The sequence below is a fragment of the Coloeus monedula genome, assembly GCF_965178545.1.
Source record: "Coloeus monedula genome assembly, chromosome: 2".
Classification (NCBI taxonomy): domain Eukaryota; kingdom Metazoa; phylum Chordata; class Aves; order Passeriformes; family Corvidae; genus Coloeus; species Coloeus monedula.
The window spans coordinates 39,220,610-39,239,329 of NC_138782.1; the positions used below are offsets into that span (position 1 = coordinate 39,220,610).

At 45.9% G+C, this 18,720-nt stretch overlaps 1 protein-coding gene across 1 annotated transcript; it reads left to right on the forward strand.

Moving 5' to 3' along the window:
• Window positions 1-12,437: 12,437 nt before the first annotated feature.
• Window positions 12,438-18,279, forward strand: CYP1B1 (cytochrome P450 family 1 subfamily B member 1). Its single transcript, XM_082277132.1, has 3 exons — window positions 12,438-12,544; window positions 13,328-14,344; window positions 16,030-18,279. The coding sequence occupies exons 1-3, from the start codon at window positions 12,525-12,527 to the stop codon at window positions 16,640-16,642; spliced, it is 1,650 nt and encodes a 549-aa protein (XP_082133258.1). The 5' UTR covers window positions 12,438-12,524; the 3' UTR covers window positions 16,643-18,279.
• The last annotated feature ends 441 nt before the right edge of the window (window positions 18,280-18,720 follow it).

The following is an 18,720-nucleotide window of genomic DNA, read 5'->3' on the forward strand; positions in this document are numbered from 1 at the left end:
ATCAGGGCTGCCATCATCCCTGCTCTGCAAAGACACCATAGGCCACAACAATCCAGAAATGAGCCACAGTCAAACTCATTCACACCAATAAAAACAAGGTAGAACCATGTACACGACAACAGCAGAGAAACATTTTTCTAACTTGCCAAACCACCAACAGGACCCTTTTCCAGTGCTGTCTTGGTACCAAGTTCTTCTTACGTTTAAATCTTGTGTGGTGATCATGTAAGTTTTGGCCAGACATCCACAGGAGCCAGAAAAGACAGCTTCGGTCCTCATTACTTTTTAAGATCTCCACCTAAATAATGAAGTCCTTATCAGCCTAAGCAAGCCAAAGGGTTTCCATCTCTTAAACTTTGCTACAGGCATCTCTTGAATACAGTGCATTCATTAATTAAATTTGACAAAGTTGCCTGATGCTTGTGCAGAGGCTGCCTTCTCAGGCAAGGTTGACACTCAGGGACATGAGTATTGAAACTACTGACTATCAGATAGGCACCATGAACCAATATCATTTGTATCTAGTTCTCTGCACTGCTATTACTTCATCTTGTTGGTGTCCAGCCTTCTCTGCAGCATACCCAAATCACCTGGGATACTAAGCTTGTTTCCCATGCTTGCAGCCTGCTGAAGCCCTCCTCTCTGACTTGAATCAATGTGAAAACAATGACTTAAATCAAATGGCCCATCATTTCTCTTGATTGGAATAACTTTAAAGAAAATGTTATGCCTCTTAAGTCAATGGGATAATTTAGAAAATATAGAACTTGTCAAGATTTTTCAAAACCTGCTGCCATGCAAAAATGTTTAATATAAGATTGGCACAATCACTTTTTCTGCAGGCAGTATATAAACAGTGATGCTGTTTGTGTGCTGCAAGCAATCCTTAGTCACACCTACTGAACTATCTGCACCTCCCTCCTCTCTCTCCCCTAGCCTATGCACTCTTTTGGGAGTGACTTCCCACTTATCTCCACAGCAGTAAGTGCCATGCAGGCAGAGCTCTGCCCACTTTGGAAACTGCATCAGATTGTTACTGCTACCCTATTTTACACTTGTATTGTTTCAGACTTGGCATCCATTTCTGTGATCCTTATCCAGCTGAAGATGACAGTAATTGGCTTGTCCTCCTAATCTGATGTCAGGTTTCTTATCTGGGAATTTAGTAGTTTCTGAAGACAGAAGGCATAAGTCATGCTCCAGCAGCCACGGCTTTGCAACCTGATCCAATGCAAATGGCTGAGTATTAGATAGATATCCTGAACTAATCTCAATCACTCTACTTTCATCTACTTTTTGTCTTCAGTAGGACTTTCTCTTGCATGAACAAGTGAAATGTAGGCCTACTGCCTCTTTACAACTTCTTCATACCTGCCTTCTCACACTTCTCTTTTGATAACATAACCCAGGATTACTTTAATGAAGGAAAAGGAAAATATTTTACTATACTTGTCACATGCTCTTTCACAGCCTGTGTGCTGGTGGGCTTTCTTGCCCTGGGGGAAGGGAAAGGTCAAGGCACAGAAATATCCAAGTCTTCTTCAGCTTTCGCTCCAGGACATAGTTTATTATCCAAACATCAGATTCATAAAGTAACACAAAGCAAAGCTATTCCCTCATCCAAAGCCAGCTGCAGGGGCTCCCAGGCTTTCCATGCCAGAAAAAGGGTACACATCTTCCTCTAAACCCCTGATGAATCAAGTGACAAGCAGGCAACCTGTAACCCTTTCCCGACTGTTTAACCCCATCACAATGGGGTTGGATGTTGTGAATGCTTTATTCCAGGGCTGGAGCAGACAATTTCACACTCTTTCAAGTTTCTAAGTGCAAAACACTTCAAGGTTGGTTTGGTTTTTTGGGTTTTTTTTTGTTTTGGTTTTTGGGGGGGGGTTTTGAGGGGGGATGGTGGTGGTGGTTTTGGGTTTTTGGGGTTTTTTTGTGCATCAGTGCTTACAGCAACATTAGGTAATTTTGCTACACTTACTAAAAAATCAGGTTGTGGACTGCAATATGTGTTGGGGTTTTTTTGTTTGGTTGGATTTTGGTTGCGTTTTTTTTAATGAAAATCTTTCTTCCTCAGAACAAACCTATATAGACTTTTACATTTTTATAAATACATTGACCACAGAAAGATTAACTGTGTGTTTAAAAGTTCAAGCTTCTGTGAAGTTGCTGCTAGATGTGAGTTTTCTACCCTCGTATAAAGTATCAAGACAAATGGGAAAGAACTACAATGTAGATATGCAAAACTGTTACGTATTTTAGATTCTTAGAAGTGAAAAACAGGGTAAATGGTAAACTAATAAGGAAAAAAAGCGTTTTCAAAATAAACCCAATTCCTCAAAAGGGCAGATAAGAAGGGTTGCAGGCAAGAAGCAAAAAAATAGCAGAGGAGAGGAGGGAAAATCAAATGGATTTATTTTGAAAGCTGATTCAGATAAATGCTTTTCGCAAGTGGACCATGGCTGCCTGATGACCGTGGGCTTGTGAAGGTGGAAGAGTTGCATTGTTGGACTTAAAAACATGAGTAAAAACTCAGTCACTCAGTTGCTGTCCTACAAATGTAAACATCATTTTCCTGGATGCTGGCTGTACAAGGTGTATCTTAAGCTAGAGAACAGTAGAATAGATATTGGGCAGATCCACACACAATGACCACTCCCAATTTTAGGGGGAAGCTGAGGCAAAAAAAAAAGATTAAATGTGCTTATGTCCAGAAATGCAAACTTAGAGAGATCTTGTAACAATAGGTCCATCTTGTTTTCTGTCATTTTAACAATCACTTTATGATGTCCTCATTTGTAAGAGTAGCACTTGACTTTCTGTACCTTGTCCCTCTGTTTCTGAGAGAAGTGTGAGTAGAAGACCTGTGCTTTAAATCCCATAAAGATTCATTTAACTCATGTTGCTTTCAGCTCCCTGGAGATAAGAGGTGGAGCTGAGAATGAGCGGGATCCTTTCTCTCTCCTGAACCTCCAAACGAAATGCGTAATTAATTCCTCTGGTGCAGCCTTTAACACTAGGTTACAACACATACCAGTAATAAAACCACTAAAGTTTAAGACCTAAAAGTTAATTTGTCTGGCAGATAAAGACGCTTCCTTTCTGCTTGAAGATCTAGCTGATTTGATGTGAAATCACTGAAAAGAAATTTTTAGCAAACATCACTAGGCTTTCCCTGTGGAGTGAGCAAGTCAGTGTGTGGGCTGAGCACTGGACCCCACATGTCCTTGCTGTAACTACGTGTCTTCTGCTGTAACTGTGCAACCCATGAGGGATGGATAACCTTATATCTTGCTGAGGGAGTCAAGGTCAAATGAAACTTCTCCAAACTGTGTGGGGGCTGAGTCCCATGCACCAAAATGTAGATCCCCTCTCTATCCAGGCCCCCACACCTCAGTTGAGCTGCATCCCTGAACGCTCTGCACTGACTCTGCTGCCATGAAATTTCTCATTTGTAGCTTCTTCCCCCACTTCCAATCTTCTGCCTGCCATGCAAGGATATGTACACACAGGCAGGTGTAAATGTCCTACCTGTCTTTTTTGCCTAATTTTCATAAAGCATTCATGATCAGTCGCAGGTGCAGCCGTGAACAAACTACAGCCTGGATAATGTGATCATGCATTCCTTGCCTGAAGAAAGGGCAAGACTTGGTCTCTACACAAAATTGCAATAGAGGCCTTTGCGTAAATGGTGGGTTAATTAGGAACCAAATCAGTTTCTGTCACTTTAAAACTTTCCTCCACCCTCCATCACCTCCATCCATCAGTTGCCTGCAGCATGTATATTGAGGAATCGCGTGCAAACCTTACCATAACCCAAGGCTTAACATAAACTATGCTCTTTCAGGTCATTGGCAAATAACAGGTATATCCGGTTGTGCCTTTGTACTTGCCTGCACGCAAATTAAAAGCGCATGTAAAGTTACAATAATCAAAGTCAGTCAGGGGGAAAGGGAGGAGAGCAAGGGGGATAATAACCAGGGGATCAGGTTATTTATCTTCACAGGGAAGCCACTGGGAGAAGCCTCCTTGCATGCCATTTACACCTCAAAAGAAAGATAGGGGCAAATCTGGCTTTTGGCCAAAGACATCCCCTACAGCGCCGTAAGCCGTGCATAATCCTGTCTTTTCCCTGCATCTGGTAAAGACCCTGTTACCTCCACTGCTGCTGCCTCTTCCCCATGGCACTGCACAGCATTTTAAGCTTCCTCCTTGGCTGCAGAGTGAGTGTTTCTGTGGGAGACAACAACAGCCAGGATGGACTTTAGACTTTCTTCATTGGAAGAATTTTCTTCTCATGGTCTCAGCTACTGCTGCTTTCACCACCTCCAGTGCATTGCTGCTTCTGTGGCTGCTTCAACCCTTATTCCCTGACAGAGCCAGACACTCCTCCTGCAGGGTGACCCCAGATCTGCCCTGCCACCCCAGGGCAGGCACAGGCTCCCACACTGCTCTCCCTTCTAGAGGAAGTCAGCAAGCCTTTGTGCAGCCACCCTGAGCTTGGGTGTGGGTTGCTTGGGAAAGGGAAGAATTTATGGCAATTTTTTTCTGTCTTTCTCATTTGGCGTGCCATGAGATTAACAGACATTAGCAAATGCCTCTTCCCAGAGTGCTGTGACAAGATGAAACCTGCCCTGACTGGCACCTGCAGTCTGTTTCCCTCATGGTCTTTGATCTGCCACTGCTGAAGGTTAGAAGACCTGAATGGCTCAGAAGCAGACACTTCCTTGTGTTTGCTTCCAAGTGCTAGGAGCATGTATGTGTCAAGACCACTTACTCTCCTTTTTACTGAGGGACAGAGGAAATTTATTATTATTATTATTATTATTATAATTATCATTATTATTATTATTGTTATTATTATTTGTCTTACAGGAGAAGTCAACTTGTCAAGGTTGCAGCCCTTACATAGAATACTGTAAAATTCTCCTAAGCTCAATTTTCCATCACTGACCACAGATACCACAAAGGGAGTTTCCCTTACTCCATTGGTTTGAATATACATTCTCCAAATCTTTCTTCAAATTAAAAAATGTGCAGACAAATAACTCCCATTTCCCCTACCCCGGGGAAGAGCATAAATAATTCTATAGGCTAGGGTATTACCTGCATACATCCCAGTCTCCAGTATTTGAGTCATTTCATTTACCACTTAAATGCAGTTACTGCTGGAGGCAAATACACCAAACCCTTGCACAACAGAGAAGAGGAAGCCAAGAATTGCTGCTGCAGAGGGATGTGCAAATGTTTCCTCAGCTGAACGTCATCAGCCAAATCACAGAAGGTCCTGGTTCAGATTTGTGCATTTTCACCTGACAGAATACTTCAGTGAAGCCAGGGTAGCATAACCACTGTTTCTGGTGGATGATCTATCACTCTGCAGCTTTATCACAAACACTATTCAACATTTTATTGACCTGCAGTAATGAAAGGGAGAAGGAGGGGGTGAGCATGTTTCCTGACTCATTTGAGCAGGGCTATCTAAGGGGTGACATTTACAAGCAACTCCTTGACTGACATGAAATTTATTAGGTCCGTAACATGAATCTCCTTTGGGAAATCCCAGCTAAAGGCCTGTCTCTTCATGATTAAAAGCCAGGGAAAGTCCTCATGATGGGCAAATTGTTGCATTTCTCTTTGGTTCAGCTGCCATCTCAACAATCAATTTGTGACCAGTGCCACCTCCTCTCTCAGAGCACCTGAAAACCTGGAAGCAGCAGTACTAAGCATAACAATGTTTTTAAACACCGAAGACTTCCCATTATAAAATTTTAATCCTCTGGACAAGAAATTACTCCAGGCACTATGGAATTCATGCCTAATAGTACAAGAAAGTTCAACATATCCATATGAATGTGCAGGTAAGCAGAGCAGGCTTTTCAAAAGTTAGAACAGAAGCCCAAAGAAGAGACACACACTGACAGTGCCATGAAAACAATTGTGTGAGTACATCTAGCCAAGACCTGCTAATCTGACTTCCAAAGGGCAAGAACACATATATATATATATATATATATATATATATATATATATATATATGTGTGTGTGTGTGTGTGTGTGTGCGCACACTATATGACACCCCTGGCATCACTTTCTGAATGTTTCTTAGATGTTTGCAGCCCATTCCAAGAAACAGTAGAAAGATGGGAAATATCATAATAGGGAACAAGGTAATAATCACACCTATGTGCAGCTCCCTTACCTAAATCAGACATGCATTCCCCACTACATAGCCAGGCTTACTCTCTGAAGGAAGGAGGATTCTGAAATTCAACTTGGATTGCTCTAGAGGGGACCAGATTCAGGTTGTGTTATCTATTTTATTATTTTGACCACTTGTTCTGCTGTCAAGCACTGAAAATGGTACACAGCAAACAGAAACTGAAGAACCCAAATCACCAATGGAAATGATGATATTTGTGTTGTGGGAAATTATAGGTTGAGAAGTGGTGAGATTATACACTTTTATAGGCTGGGATAATCAATGGCCAGGACACTTGAGGGACAATATAGGAAAACCCATATTCTCATCAAAGAACTGCAAGTTTCTTTATTCCACCTGCAAGTGCTTCACTGTCTTCTCCCTCTGTGTTGAAGAGTCAATTCCCTGCAAGTCTCTACTTGCACAGAGTTCCCTTAGCTGGAAACTCTGAGTCCTCCTTTACTTAAAATTTTACCCTACCTTAATAATCTGGTCTGAAATTTTCTATCCCCCCCAAAATCCATATTTTACATTGTAATCTTTAGAAATGTTCTGTCCAAAACCAGATGAATGTATTCATGAGAACAGGGAAAATAAGCATACATGCTAAAACATGAAGGGGCATTTTCTTGGAAAAATTCTGTCTAAAGCTCTAATGCAGGGACTTGACATTTGTCTGGGTAATGTCTTTGCTCCCAGATTTGTGCCTTGTGCTCTTCCCTTGATAATTTACTCAAATTTGGACAAGTGTCCAAACTCTGAAAAACTGTTTTTTGCACACCCATAGTAAAGAATTTGTAGAACTTCACAGAAAAATCTTCAAAACCTTCACTCCTACCCAATATGCTTCTGCCTGTGAGGGAATTAGACTTTGCTTTTAGCTGTAGCCCAGGACTGTTTCGTACTAGCATCTGCCAATACTCTGAGCATGCAAGTGCACTGGCATTTTCTAAAATGACAAATACCAAAATCTTAGAGTTAATAAAGCAATTGCACTACAAAACTTGTATCACTACTACTAATACAACACCCAACAAAGTCTGGAAAACGAAGAAATATATTACTGCTTGTTAATATGACAACAATATTGATCCTAAGCAATGTTATAATTTTAAAGTTTTGAAGTGACATAGAACATCATACAGGTTATAAGATTTAAATACTTCAGTATAAAGATGGACATTGGCAACACTGCTCTTGGTTCTGCTAACCTCAAAACCAGTGTGAGGATGCAGAGCTGCCAGATGTCCCTGGGAGCACCCCTTTGCTGAAACAGGAGAGTGAGCAGGCACAGCAGTTTGCCCACACATCACATTTGAGGACAGACGCAATAATCCACACCTTGAGCAGTGTCTAAATTTTTCTAAATGTCATTTAATCCATCTACTTCTTTCAGAGCACTTTGAGAGAATTTGTACAGCATCAGTAAAAAGACACACGGGAAACACCAGGGATAATGGCCCAACAGTGTGCAAATTAGATTTTGCTCTTTTGCCTTCTAGCAGAAGGCAGTTTAAAAAGGCTTCTCAAAAGGTATCCACAAGGGTACCATCTCTGTGTTTTCCTCTCAAGAAAGACTAAGCTGTATGGTTTCATCGAATGATGTCAAGAAAAGGCAGCAAACTTTGGAAAGAAATACTGTAGGAATTTGGCAAAATTAAAAGTTTCAGAATCAAGTTTTATGCCTGAATTAAGTATAATGCCATGTCCTCATTTCTGTAATCATACCTGTGTGTTGCCTGTGTGGAAACAGACCACGATGTATGCCTTTAATTTGTAAGTAACATGAAAAATGCAAACAGATGGAGAGGCTACAATTCAGTCTACCACTGAGCTGAGCTCCACTGAGCTGCAGCTGCGGGAATTTGGCTCAGAATTAGAAGCCAAATTTAGGGTTTTCAATAGCAAGGCAGAATTGAACATGTGAGCTGGGAAGTCAGTGGGAATGCAGGGCAGAGTGAAAGACCAAAGAAAGCTGCAAGTTAATGAAGGTTAAGAATGCAATACACAACCACAAATACATATGCTTTAAAAAGCATAACACAAATGTTTTATTTTAGGCCACATTTAGTGGCCTAAATAAATAATCCTAAACCATGGAGCTGCAGCTGGCTGCTATATATGCCTGACACTCAGGGTAGCACTGAGGATGTGGCTCCTTCTATTTTGCTTACATCTCATGCTTGGCATGACCAGAAAGCTGCCAAACTGAGCCAAACCAGGAGCCGGCATCAGAAATTATCTCACTATCATCCCCACTTGTGGTGCTGCTGTCTCAGGTTAGCTCCAGCACTGAGCACTCAGTACAGTGTAGACAAGCTCGAGGAAGCAGGGACACCGCTGTGGTACAGAGCAGCAAGCACAGATGGTGACGACAGAGCCAGCAGCCATGAGGTGGTACGGTGGCTGGACTGAGTACAGATCCCCAGATCCAAAACTACTTGAAGCATAATCCTGCGTCACACGGGATCACCGCATAAACATCGTCTGAGTGAGCTGCTGCAATCACACAGGTTTACAGGTTCTTGTTCTGATTGTAGTCTGGTTGTTGCAGATTTTCCTGACTTACAGCAGTATTGTTGAGACTAGAGTTGAACTCTAGAGGTACGTAAGTACATTTGTACAATTTTAAGCAGCCTGAAACAATAGGATATTGCACTTGGTTATGTTTCCAAGGGATTTGTGTTTTACAGCTATGCTACTTGTTTATTCATCTTCTATAGTATTGTGCAACACTCAGAAAGACAATCAGAAATGACATTGCCAAGGATTGTTTAATGAAGAATGGTTTGGATCGCTCTACAAATGGTAAACAATTTGTACAAGCTCTATGCTGAAGCAATCCCAGGATAAAACATTGCTCAACTAATCCATCTTGGGATTTTGTAAAATTAAGAGAGAGGAGGAAAAGACCCATAGTCGCAGGTATGGGAAAGAGAGAAATCTAGTGCGGGAGGGCTCTCCATGGAAAGATGCAAAAGGAAGAGGTAAGGAAAGAAAACAGAGCAAGGTCAAGTCCATGAGAAATTCCAGTTGCTGCTCATGGGGATATATGAGCAGCTGGCCAGTATCTGAAAGCAAAGGTGAGGGGTGCCATGGTTAGAAGCAAAACTGAGTATTGAGTCTTCAAAGCCTGATTTAAGTGAGTAATTCTTAACAATTGTAAAAATCTCTTAGGGGTTAAGGAGTTTTCTTGGGAAAGGGAGGACTGGCAGGCATAAAATTTCCCTTTCAAAGGGCAAATGAAGACTCTCTAGGTTGTGCAATTCCTCCTCCTTTATCAAATTTTCACCTGCACAACAAGGATGCTTGTCCACATACATAAGCAACTTTATTCGGAGTCACAGAGGTACTGATACCCCCACAAACCCTGCATCTGGCACTCTCATCAAATCAATCAAGATTTTTAAGAGATTAAGCCTGTATTCCTCTCCCTTAATCCCAAACCCACTCACTTGTAGTCCTTCAACTCCCTTTCTTTTCCATATGTTATATCAAGTAGGATTTTCTAGACCTCAGAAATAATTCATTTTATGTGGCATGCATTTTCAGTGATTCAGTCTTCAGTGCCTAACAAAACTAACTGATTCAGGAATTTGGGACTGGTTTCTGTAGGATCTGCATTTCAATTAAGTCCCCAGAACTGGGAAAAAAAGAACATGCATTCTAAGAGCAATTCTGAACTCCTATGCTACTACAAACAAAAGAGGTGAGGAGAATAAATAACGAGGTGGGCAGGAGAGCAATTTGCAGAATATAACAGAGACCAAGGGGCTGATCAGCCACAGCCTGAATTTTTGTATTCTAATTCATTAGTGTGATTAAATGCTTCACTCAAACTGTGCTTGGTTGCAAGGGACTAATCAAGGTCACACAGAATCACAGCCTAAAAAATTGGGTGAATATTCAGTGTATACAGTCAAAAGAATACTCAGGCTGTAATAAGTGCAATAGGGAGCCACAGCTGTAAATAGTACAGGGGGACCAGCTGGTACTATCACCATAGAAGAAAATATCTAAAATAGGTTTTCTTTCTTTCCTAATAGTGTCAGAACTCCTGAGGACCAATGAGAAGTGAAATAAAAAATAATTAATGTTTCCTTACATCATTAAAAAAAAAAAAAAAAAGTACCAGGATTTATAACTCCTAGGCTTCTGCCTTAAATTGTGAGTTTGCAGGTCACAATAGTGAAAAATTATTCCTTTCCCTGCACTTTCTGCAAGCAGCCAGGAAACAATTCAATTGCAATACAGCTAGTTTCGTTGCTGAACCAAAGAAAGGATTTCGGGACTTACTAACGAGAGTTGTAATGCCTGGGGTTTAGGCAACGTATAACTACGGTCACCAAGAAAGGGCAAATTTACCTGCTGGCAGTAGGAAGTGCCCAGCACTATAATCCAAAGCTCAGGTAACTAATCCAAGCTAGTCTTTACCACCTAGATCCAATGCCCAGAACAGACCTTCTGTTCAGTGGCAAGAGATCAGTGCCACCCGGATCTTCTTCTGGAACTTTGCCAGAAGTCCATGTCTCTTCTTTGACATGAGACAGATGAAGGAGGGAACGGTGACAACTTTTCCATAGCTGAGTGGTTATAGCATGTGAAATTTGGGTTCAATCTTCTGATCGTGATGGAGACATCAGAACACCTTAACCATAGTGCCTTAGGGATGGAGCTGTCTTTGCTACTCCTTGAAGCTGTGCTATGTGCTGGGCTGGCTGCAGGATCCTTCCAGTTCACCCTAGAAGTGGGGCTGGGAAAGGGAAGCTCACTTTTTCTGGCACTGCTCAGAAAAAGTGGTTTTGATGTCTCTGTTGCTTGCCAGTGACAGGAAGAAGCTCCAAGCCAACAGATGATCCAAGGCTGATGCTAGTCTGAGCAAGAAGTAGTATCACCGACTGGAAGAGCCTGGGACAATGACAACAGGCAGGATTACACTTCTTAGCAAAGACAGAAGCAGTAGCAGCCTGGCCAGGACCAGACTCACACCCTGAGCTGGGTTGACTCCCAGCATCTAATTCTGTCTAATCCCTAAATGCTACCAAAACACCCCATTTTCTTCCCATAATGTGATTGTAAGGAATCTTTTAAAAATGTTGTATTTTCAGATTTTTCTTGTTACTGCAAAAATTACAACAAAGCAAAGGCATTCTGTTTTCTTGGGGAACGATTTCCTCCATATCTGAGGGTTTCGCAGTCCCGGCTCCCCGGGGGAGCCGGAAAGCCCGGGGGGGCTTGGAGCGCCGTACCCACACGCCTCTCGCCAGCTCTCCCGGTGCGGGCGGAGGCGCCAGATTTAGGAGTAAAAAGGCGCCGTAAGCGGGAGAGAAGCGAGCGGAGGGCGGAGGCGAGGCCGGAGGGCACCGGAGCCGGCCGGGGTGCGAGCTGCCCAGCGCTTCCCAGCCTCCTTCTCCCCGGAGCGGGCGTCAGGTATTGCGAGGAGGGGTAGGGGCCCGGGGAGGAGATGGCTGGAGGCTTTCCAGCCCCGGCTCACGCAATGCTAACTCCGCACGCAACGGGGAGGCGACAGGCGGAGGAGGGGAAGCTCTTCGGCTTCCTCAACCCCTAAGATGCAGGCGAGACTTCGCCTCCCGACAGCGAGAGCTGCGAGCCCGCCCGCCACCCCTCTCCCCTCCCGGCACCTCCTCCGCTAAAACTTTTGGCCCCGGCCATAAAAGCATCCGCGGCTCAGCCGCTCCGCTTGGCGAGGGCCCAAGGGCAGCTGGCAAATAAGTGCGACCCCTCAAGCCAGGGGACGGGCCAGGCAGCAGCGATTTGCCAGCGGGGCCGCCCGCGTCCCGCCCGCACCGCGCCGCGCACCGGGGATGCCGGCGGGTTTAAAGCCGGGAGTGGCAATGCCAGGCGCCCAGAGGTGGCGGCTCCGGTGCCGGCTGAGCCTGAGAGCAGCGGGCCGTCCTCTCCGCGCCCTCTGAGCCGCTCGCCTTCGCTCCCTGCGGCGGGCTGGGCTGGCCCCGTCCCGTCCCCGCAGCCCAGCAGGCGGGTGGGAGGGAGAGACAGAGGGAGGGGGAGCAGCAGCCCGCTCGCTCCCGGTCCGCGGGGCTGCTCGGGGCAGGTGGCTGCCTTGGGGCGAGCTCCGAAGGGTTAAAGCGCTGGGAAGGTGATAACTGCGCTGGGATCGGGTGCAACTGGCATTTGCCTGCGCATGGCCTGGCAAGCTCCGGGTGACAGGTACCGGGGCTCCTAATGAGTTTCCCAAAGCCTTGGATCTGAACGCTGCCGTCGCCGCTCTCCTTCCGCGGCTGTTCATTAGAGCTGCCGCCGGCTGCACAGCTCCTCTCCATCCTATCCAAGGTCTCGGATGGAAGCAGCGTGCAACAGGTCAGTTCTGCTACAGGAGCCCGCCGTGGCCACTTATTTCACCCCTTCTTCCCCTCCCTGCTTGTGAAAGGCTGGAGTAAATGGTAGGAGCGGGCGGTCCCCGGGCACGGGGATGGGAAGCGGGACCAGTCAGCACTGCCACGCCGAGTCCCCAGGCATCCCCCGCAGGGGCGGCATACCGCCAGCCTGCGATGCCTCGACGGGCACGAAGGTGCGGGGAGGAGGGAAGGGTTCGGGACGGAGGGGGCTCCGCGGCCGCCTGCGGAGGTTTCTCCAGAGTAGCGCGAAATTCCGACAGTGGGGCGGGAAACCTGTTTCTCGTAAGGGCTTTTTTTGCCGCGGGGAGCGATGTGCAGCGGTGGAATTAACCTGTCTCCGGCGCACGGCGAGTGCCTGCATCTCAGGAGGCTCATCAGGCGAGAGCATCCTCCTGCTTCCCTCTGTGCCTCTCTCAGCCGTGACCTGTTGGAGCTCTCGCTGAGAACTTTCCCTACCGGCGGAGAGAGAGCAGCGGCCCCCCCGCCAAATACGACTTCGATCTCTTATTAGGAACTTGACACTGGATTATCCATTATCCCTTGTCTTTTGCACAGGATTCGGGGGACTTTAGGCACACGAGGAGAACACAGCAAGGACTTGCCCGGACTCCGAGCGCTGGGACAGCTGCCGGCGCTCACCTCCGCCACGCCAGCGCGCCCCGTCCGGGCTTCCCCTTGCCCGCGGGACCTGAAGGTTCCTCCCCCGTGGGGACGCTGACCACTGACTTTTCCCTTTCCCTTGCAGCATGGCCCTCGAGAAGCTCGGGGAAGCGTTGGGCGGCATCCCCCCGTTGCAAAGCTCCCTCCTGCTCCTCCTCTGTCTGCTCGCCGCCATCCACCTGGGCAAGCTCCTCCTGCAGCATCAGCAGCGCCGGCGGCAGGGCCAGCGACGGGCGCCGCCGGGTCCTTTCCCCTGGCCCCTGATCGGCAACGCGGCGCAGCTGGGCAGCGCCCCGCACCTCTCCTTCGCCCGGCTGGCCAGCACCTACGGCGCCGTGTTCCAGCTGCGCCTGGGGCGCTGGCCCGTCGTGGTGCTGAACGGGGAGCGCGCCATCCGCCAGGCCCTCGTCCGCCAGGGGGCCGCCTTCGCCGGCCGCCCGCCCTTCCCGTCCTTCCAGCTGGTGTCGGGCGGGCTCAGCCTGGCCTTCGGCGGATACTCGGAGCTCTGGAAGCTGCACCGGCGGGCGGCGCACGCCACGGTGCGCGCCTTCTCCACGGGCAGCCCCGCCACCCGCCGCCTGCTCGAGCAGCACCTGGTGGGCGAGGCGCGGGCGCTGGTGGCGCTGCTGGTGCGCGGCAGCGCCGGCGGCGCCTTCCTCGACCCCTCGCGCGTCCTGGTGGTGGCCGTGGCCAACGTGATGAGCGCCCTGTGCTTCGGCCGCCGCTACAGCCACGGCGACGGCGAGTTCCTGCGGATCGTGGGGCGCAACGAGCAGTTCGGGCGGGCCGTGGGCGCCGGCAGCCTCGTGGACGCGCTACCCTGGCTCCAGCGCTTCCCCAGCCCCATCCGCGCCGCCTACCGCGCCTTCCGCGACCTCAACCGCGACTTCTACGGCTTTGTCCGCGGCAAGTTCCTGCAGCACCAGCGCAGCTTGCGCCCCGGGGCCGCCCCCCGCGACATGATGGACGCCTTCATCCGCCTGCAGCGGGAGCAGCCGTGGCTGCAGCTCGAGCACGTGCCCGCCACTGTCACCGACATCTTCGGCGCCAGCCAGGACACCCTCTCCACCGCCCTGCAGTGGCTCCTCATCTTCCTCATCAGGTATGTGCCGGCGGAGGCGGCAGCACACCGGGGCGCCCCACCGGCCCGGGGTGGGGGGGACACGCGAGCCCGCCCGGGGTGCGAGCGCCCGCCAGCCACAGGCGAGCCCCGTTTAAATTGCGCCGCACGGACGAAGGCGCTGCTGGGAGGGCTCCCGCGGCGGGAGCAGCGGGCCCGAGCCATGGCATGGAGCTCGGGGTCCGGGCAGAGCGGGGGGCGCGGCCCCGGCAGGGACCCGCCGTCGGGTCGCGGGTCTGCGGGACCGGGCAGCGCCAGCCCGTGCAGCGCCGAGTACCTCAGCGGCCTCCGATTAACTAACACGGAAGCTCTGGGAAACCTGCCAGAAAGAGATAAGAAAGTATATTTAAAAAAAAAAAAAATCCGACACAAGCCCACCCTACTCAGGCGGTCGGGTTATGTTGCATAAAGAGAGGCTCTGCAGAAAGGCAGAGTAAAACCTGAAAGTAACAGATTTTAGCAGGTCAAGATCAAGGAGATCATAGGAACAGGATAACAACTGCTTAAGCACGATAAAGAGTTCGTGCACCGGTTTACAAACCCGCTATTATGCTAAGCTGCCGATGTGTGTGCCTTCCTCGCCATTGCGTGACAGGGCAAGGCAGACCCCTTGGGCAGCCGGCGGGAGCGCTGCCCTGGCACCAGCCCGTCCATCGGGGAAACTCGGCGAGGGGAGGTGGTTTAAGAGAAGGTGCCATTACACTGTCTTTCTTGCCTATCTTGGCTTTCTCTTTCATCGCCTGCATAATTTGTAAGCTTATGCAAACATTATCTACTCAGTCGCATTTTGAAAAAAACAGGCAAATATTTAACACCCCCAGTGTTCACGTAACTTTTTGGGTTTCTCCTCATTTCTCATGTTTGCCCAGCATTTGACATGTGAGTCTGCTGCAGGAGGAAAAAGCAAGGATGCAGAAGCCAAACTTGAATACTTAAAGCAAATGAAGGCTCCTTGGCAGAATGTGTGTCTTTAGACAAGCGAAAGATGTCAAGATGTATTAACATTTTGATCTTGTTTGGTTACTGTGTGGTCTCTCAAACTGTCCAGCATTCAAGACAATCTTCTTTAAATACATTATAGAGAAAACATATTTTGATATTAATTAGAAAATACATTCTCAAACTAAAAGTGGGATGTTCATAAAGCCATTCTGACAATTTAAGAATTGAGATTTTTTTTTTCTAGTTTAGAAACCTACAGGCTTTCAAATGTTTGAAATATGTCTGGTGATAAAAAACTCCATACTAACTTTTAAAAGTCATGTACAGAGTTGGAAAATCAAATTCTTGTTCCCATGGAAAATCCAATACTTAGAAGAGACAAATAATTCTAGTTTTAGAATTAATTTTTGAAATTGGATCAGAATATTCAGTCTCAGCACACTTTAGGTGATTGTTATTTTTTATGTTGAGAATCAGTTACATGGGATATTAAAGTAAAAACTGAGCAAATCTAAAATTACACTAGTGCATGGGAAGTTTGGATTTTTCTCTCAAAGAATTCAATTGAGGTCTATGCATTCCTGCAATATATTTAAACTTTGCTCGACCTACATTATTTAGGGTAGGGGTAAGGTTCTGTGAAAAATGTTTACAGCAAGGATTGTTTGTAAGAAAAATCCTTTGAAAGCATTACGTATGTACATACATCTTGCTTTAAATGACAGGTACCCAAAAGTGCAGGCTAAAATGCAAGAAGAAGTGGATAGGATTGTTGGAAGAGACCGTCTGCCATGTGTTGAAGATCAGCCTCACCTGCCCTACATCATGGCTTTCCTGTATGAATCCATGCGTTTCAGCAGCTTTGTGCCTGTGACTATCCCACATGCCACCACCACCAACACCTTCATCATGGGCTACCTCATTCCCAAGGACACCGTCATCTTTGTAAATCAGTGGTCAGTGAATCATGACCCAGCAAAATGGTCCAACCCAGAAGATTTTGATCCAACGAGATTCCTGGATGAGAATGGGTTCATCAATAAAGATCTTACCAGTAGCGTGATGATTTTCTCATTGGGAAAACGTCGGTGTATTGGAGAGGAGTTATCCAAGGTGCAGCTCTTTCTCTTTACCTCCATACTAGTGCATCAGTGCAATTTTACTGCTAATCCAAATGAGGACCCTAAAATGGACTTTACCTATGGGCTGACCATTAAACCTAAGCCATTCACCTTGAATGTTACACTTAGAGATACTATGGATTTGCTCGATCAGGCTGTCCAAAGACTGCAAGCAGAGAAAGCAGCCAGTGAAAGCCAGCTGTCAGCAAATGCCTAAGCAATAAACCTTGCATCTAAAGATAATCCCCCTTGCCCTTTTTAGACTTATATAACTCATAGTTTGTTCTGGTGATATTTTTGGTACATAGCCAATATTACACCTTATAAAAGCAGGAAGAAAATCTGTACAAGGTATAATTCAGTTGTCTTTTTAATTCCAGGAGAGCCAGGGGAACAAGATATTAAATGATAAAACATATGCAGTTTGAAAGTAAGCCTTTTCTTTTCTAGCTTGTTCACAAAAGTTGCCATTGTAAAGTGTTTTTTATCTACTGACTGGTTGGAGTATCTCCCGGAACTGTCTCTACAAGCCTTTCCATGTCACCATGCACTATGCCTTAACTCTAAGTTTGTCTTCAGAGACTCCACATTCTCAAGTGAAATCTCTTATTAAAAAACAAAGAAATTTGTTTTGCTCAGTTGCTCAGAACACTACAGCCTGCTTCTGAATTCACTCACTAGAAACTGCCACAGGCTCATGGCAGCTCTGGTGTTGTGGCTGCTGGGATGTACTTTAATGCCTCAATAATAAGTGTTCAAATGATTTTTGGTAAAATGACAATGTAAAGTCTTGCCTTCAGCATTCCAAAATGTTTACCTAAATGCCTAAAAAAATAAAAGTCTTGCCTGTAAGCATGCTTGAAACTAAAATTCATGTTTTATATGAAAATGAACAGAATGTCCTAATACAGTAATTTTCCGTAGTTTTGAAAGATCAGAATTCCTATGTGACTAGATGGCAAGGGTGATACAAATCATATGCTAATCTGTTCATTAGCATGTTCAGGAACAAAATAAGTATTTGAATTAGATTTATAAAGGTACAGCTGAACTTTATGTTTCTCTAGGAAGGAGTTAATATCGTTTTTCCTAGGCACGTAGGTAAGTCCAGTAAAATCCACACTGGCCAAGGTAATTAGAAGTGAGATTGGGGGGTTTATATTAAAACATGAATGCCACAAGCCTCAAGTAAAGCATACAGCAAATAATACCCCTACTCACTAATCATTCTGTTAGGTTGAGTTAAATAGTATATCTGAAAATCAACTATGTACTTGCAGTACAATCTGTTTGGAACCAAGTCTCAGAAGGAAAAGTAATGTTACATGTTACATTAAAGTACACATTAACTGAAGAAAAAGTACTTTTAAAGTATTTGCGAGGCAAAGTTCATAAAATTTTTTTTAAAACATCTCTTATTTTAAAGTAAAACACACATGAAACTTCATGGCATTGAACCTCCGGCTAATGTTTGTATACACAAAGCCCCATATTTCTCTAGAAAGCAAACAGCCTGATTTGAAAAGTGTTAGGCACTTCTTTGGAGCTGCAGATCACCTTCAATTACATATGAAATCCATCAGACATGAGAGTATCTCACATGACTTGCTGTGCTCAGCCAAGTACTTAACAAGGTATTAGTAGTGCTAAAAAAATAAGGGTACAGTGCTACAAAGTGAGGTATCTCTGCTGAGGCCCAAGCAAGTAAGGATTTGCACTGTGACTTCCGATAGATGACCAGTCTTTATCACCTTAGCAGCAGGGACAGAGCTCCTACTGACTCTGGGAAGAGCTGGGTTAACAACACAATCCCAATCTTAAGTACAAGCTTTGCTACTGATTTTAAAAATCTGAATCAAGCCTACAAGCACTGCTCTATAACCCCACACAGTCATAATGTACCTGTTTAAAGTCTCTGACTTCATTTGGCATCTATAACATCTTTTCAGAGCTAAACAAAGCTTTCTGCTACATACACATGGAGTAACCTCAGGCGTTTTTCTGAATTACGTACAAGTCTGTGATACCCCAGAACTTAGCCTATACCTGTGAAAAGCTTTATAAGATACTCAGCATTTTCATATGGAGATCTACATTAGATCAAATGCTAGCAAGACAATTTTTCTTGTACCTTTGTAAGTACTGTTATTAAAAGGAATAAAGTATGTAACTTACGGCTGAATAGCTATCCTAATGCAAGGATCATCAATACATATTTTAATAAAAAACGGCTTTTGCAATTTTGTACTCTTCCAAAAGCTTTAACTGTGCATTGGCTACTAGTGCAAAATCCCT

What these genes read in the sequence shown, in the direction of transcription:
- CYP1B1 (XM_082277132.1), top strand. Translation starts at nt 12,525, where the DNA reads ATGGAAGCAGCGTGCAACAG. An exon ending in ATGGAAGCAGCGTGCAACAG is followed by an intron (nt 12,545 to 13,327) that starts GTCAGTTCTGCT and finishes TTTCCCTTGCAG; the next exon opens with CATGGCCCTCGAGAAGCTCG. An exon ending in CTCCTCATCTTCCTCATCAG is followed by an intron (nt 14,345 to 16,029) that starts GTATGTGCCGGC and finishes TTTAAATGACAG; the next exon opens with GTACCCAAAAGTGCAGGCTA.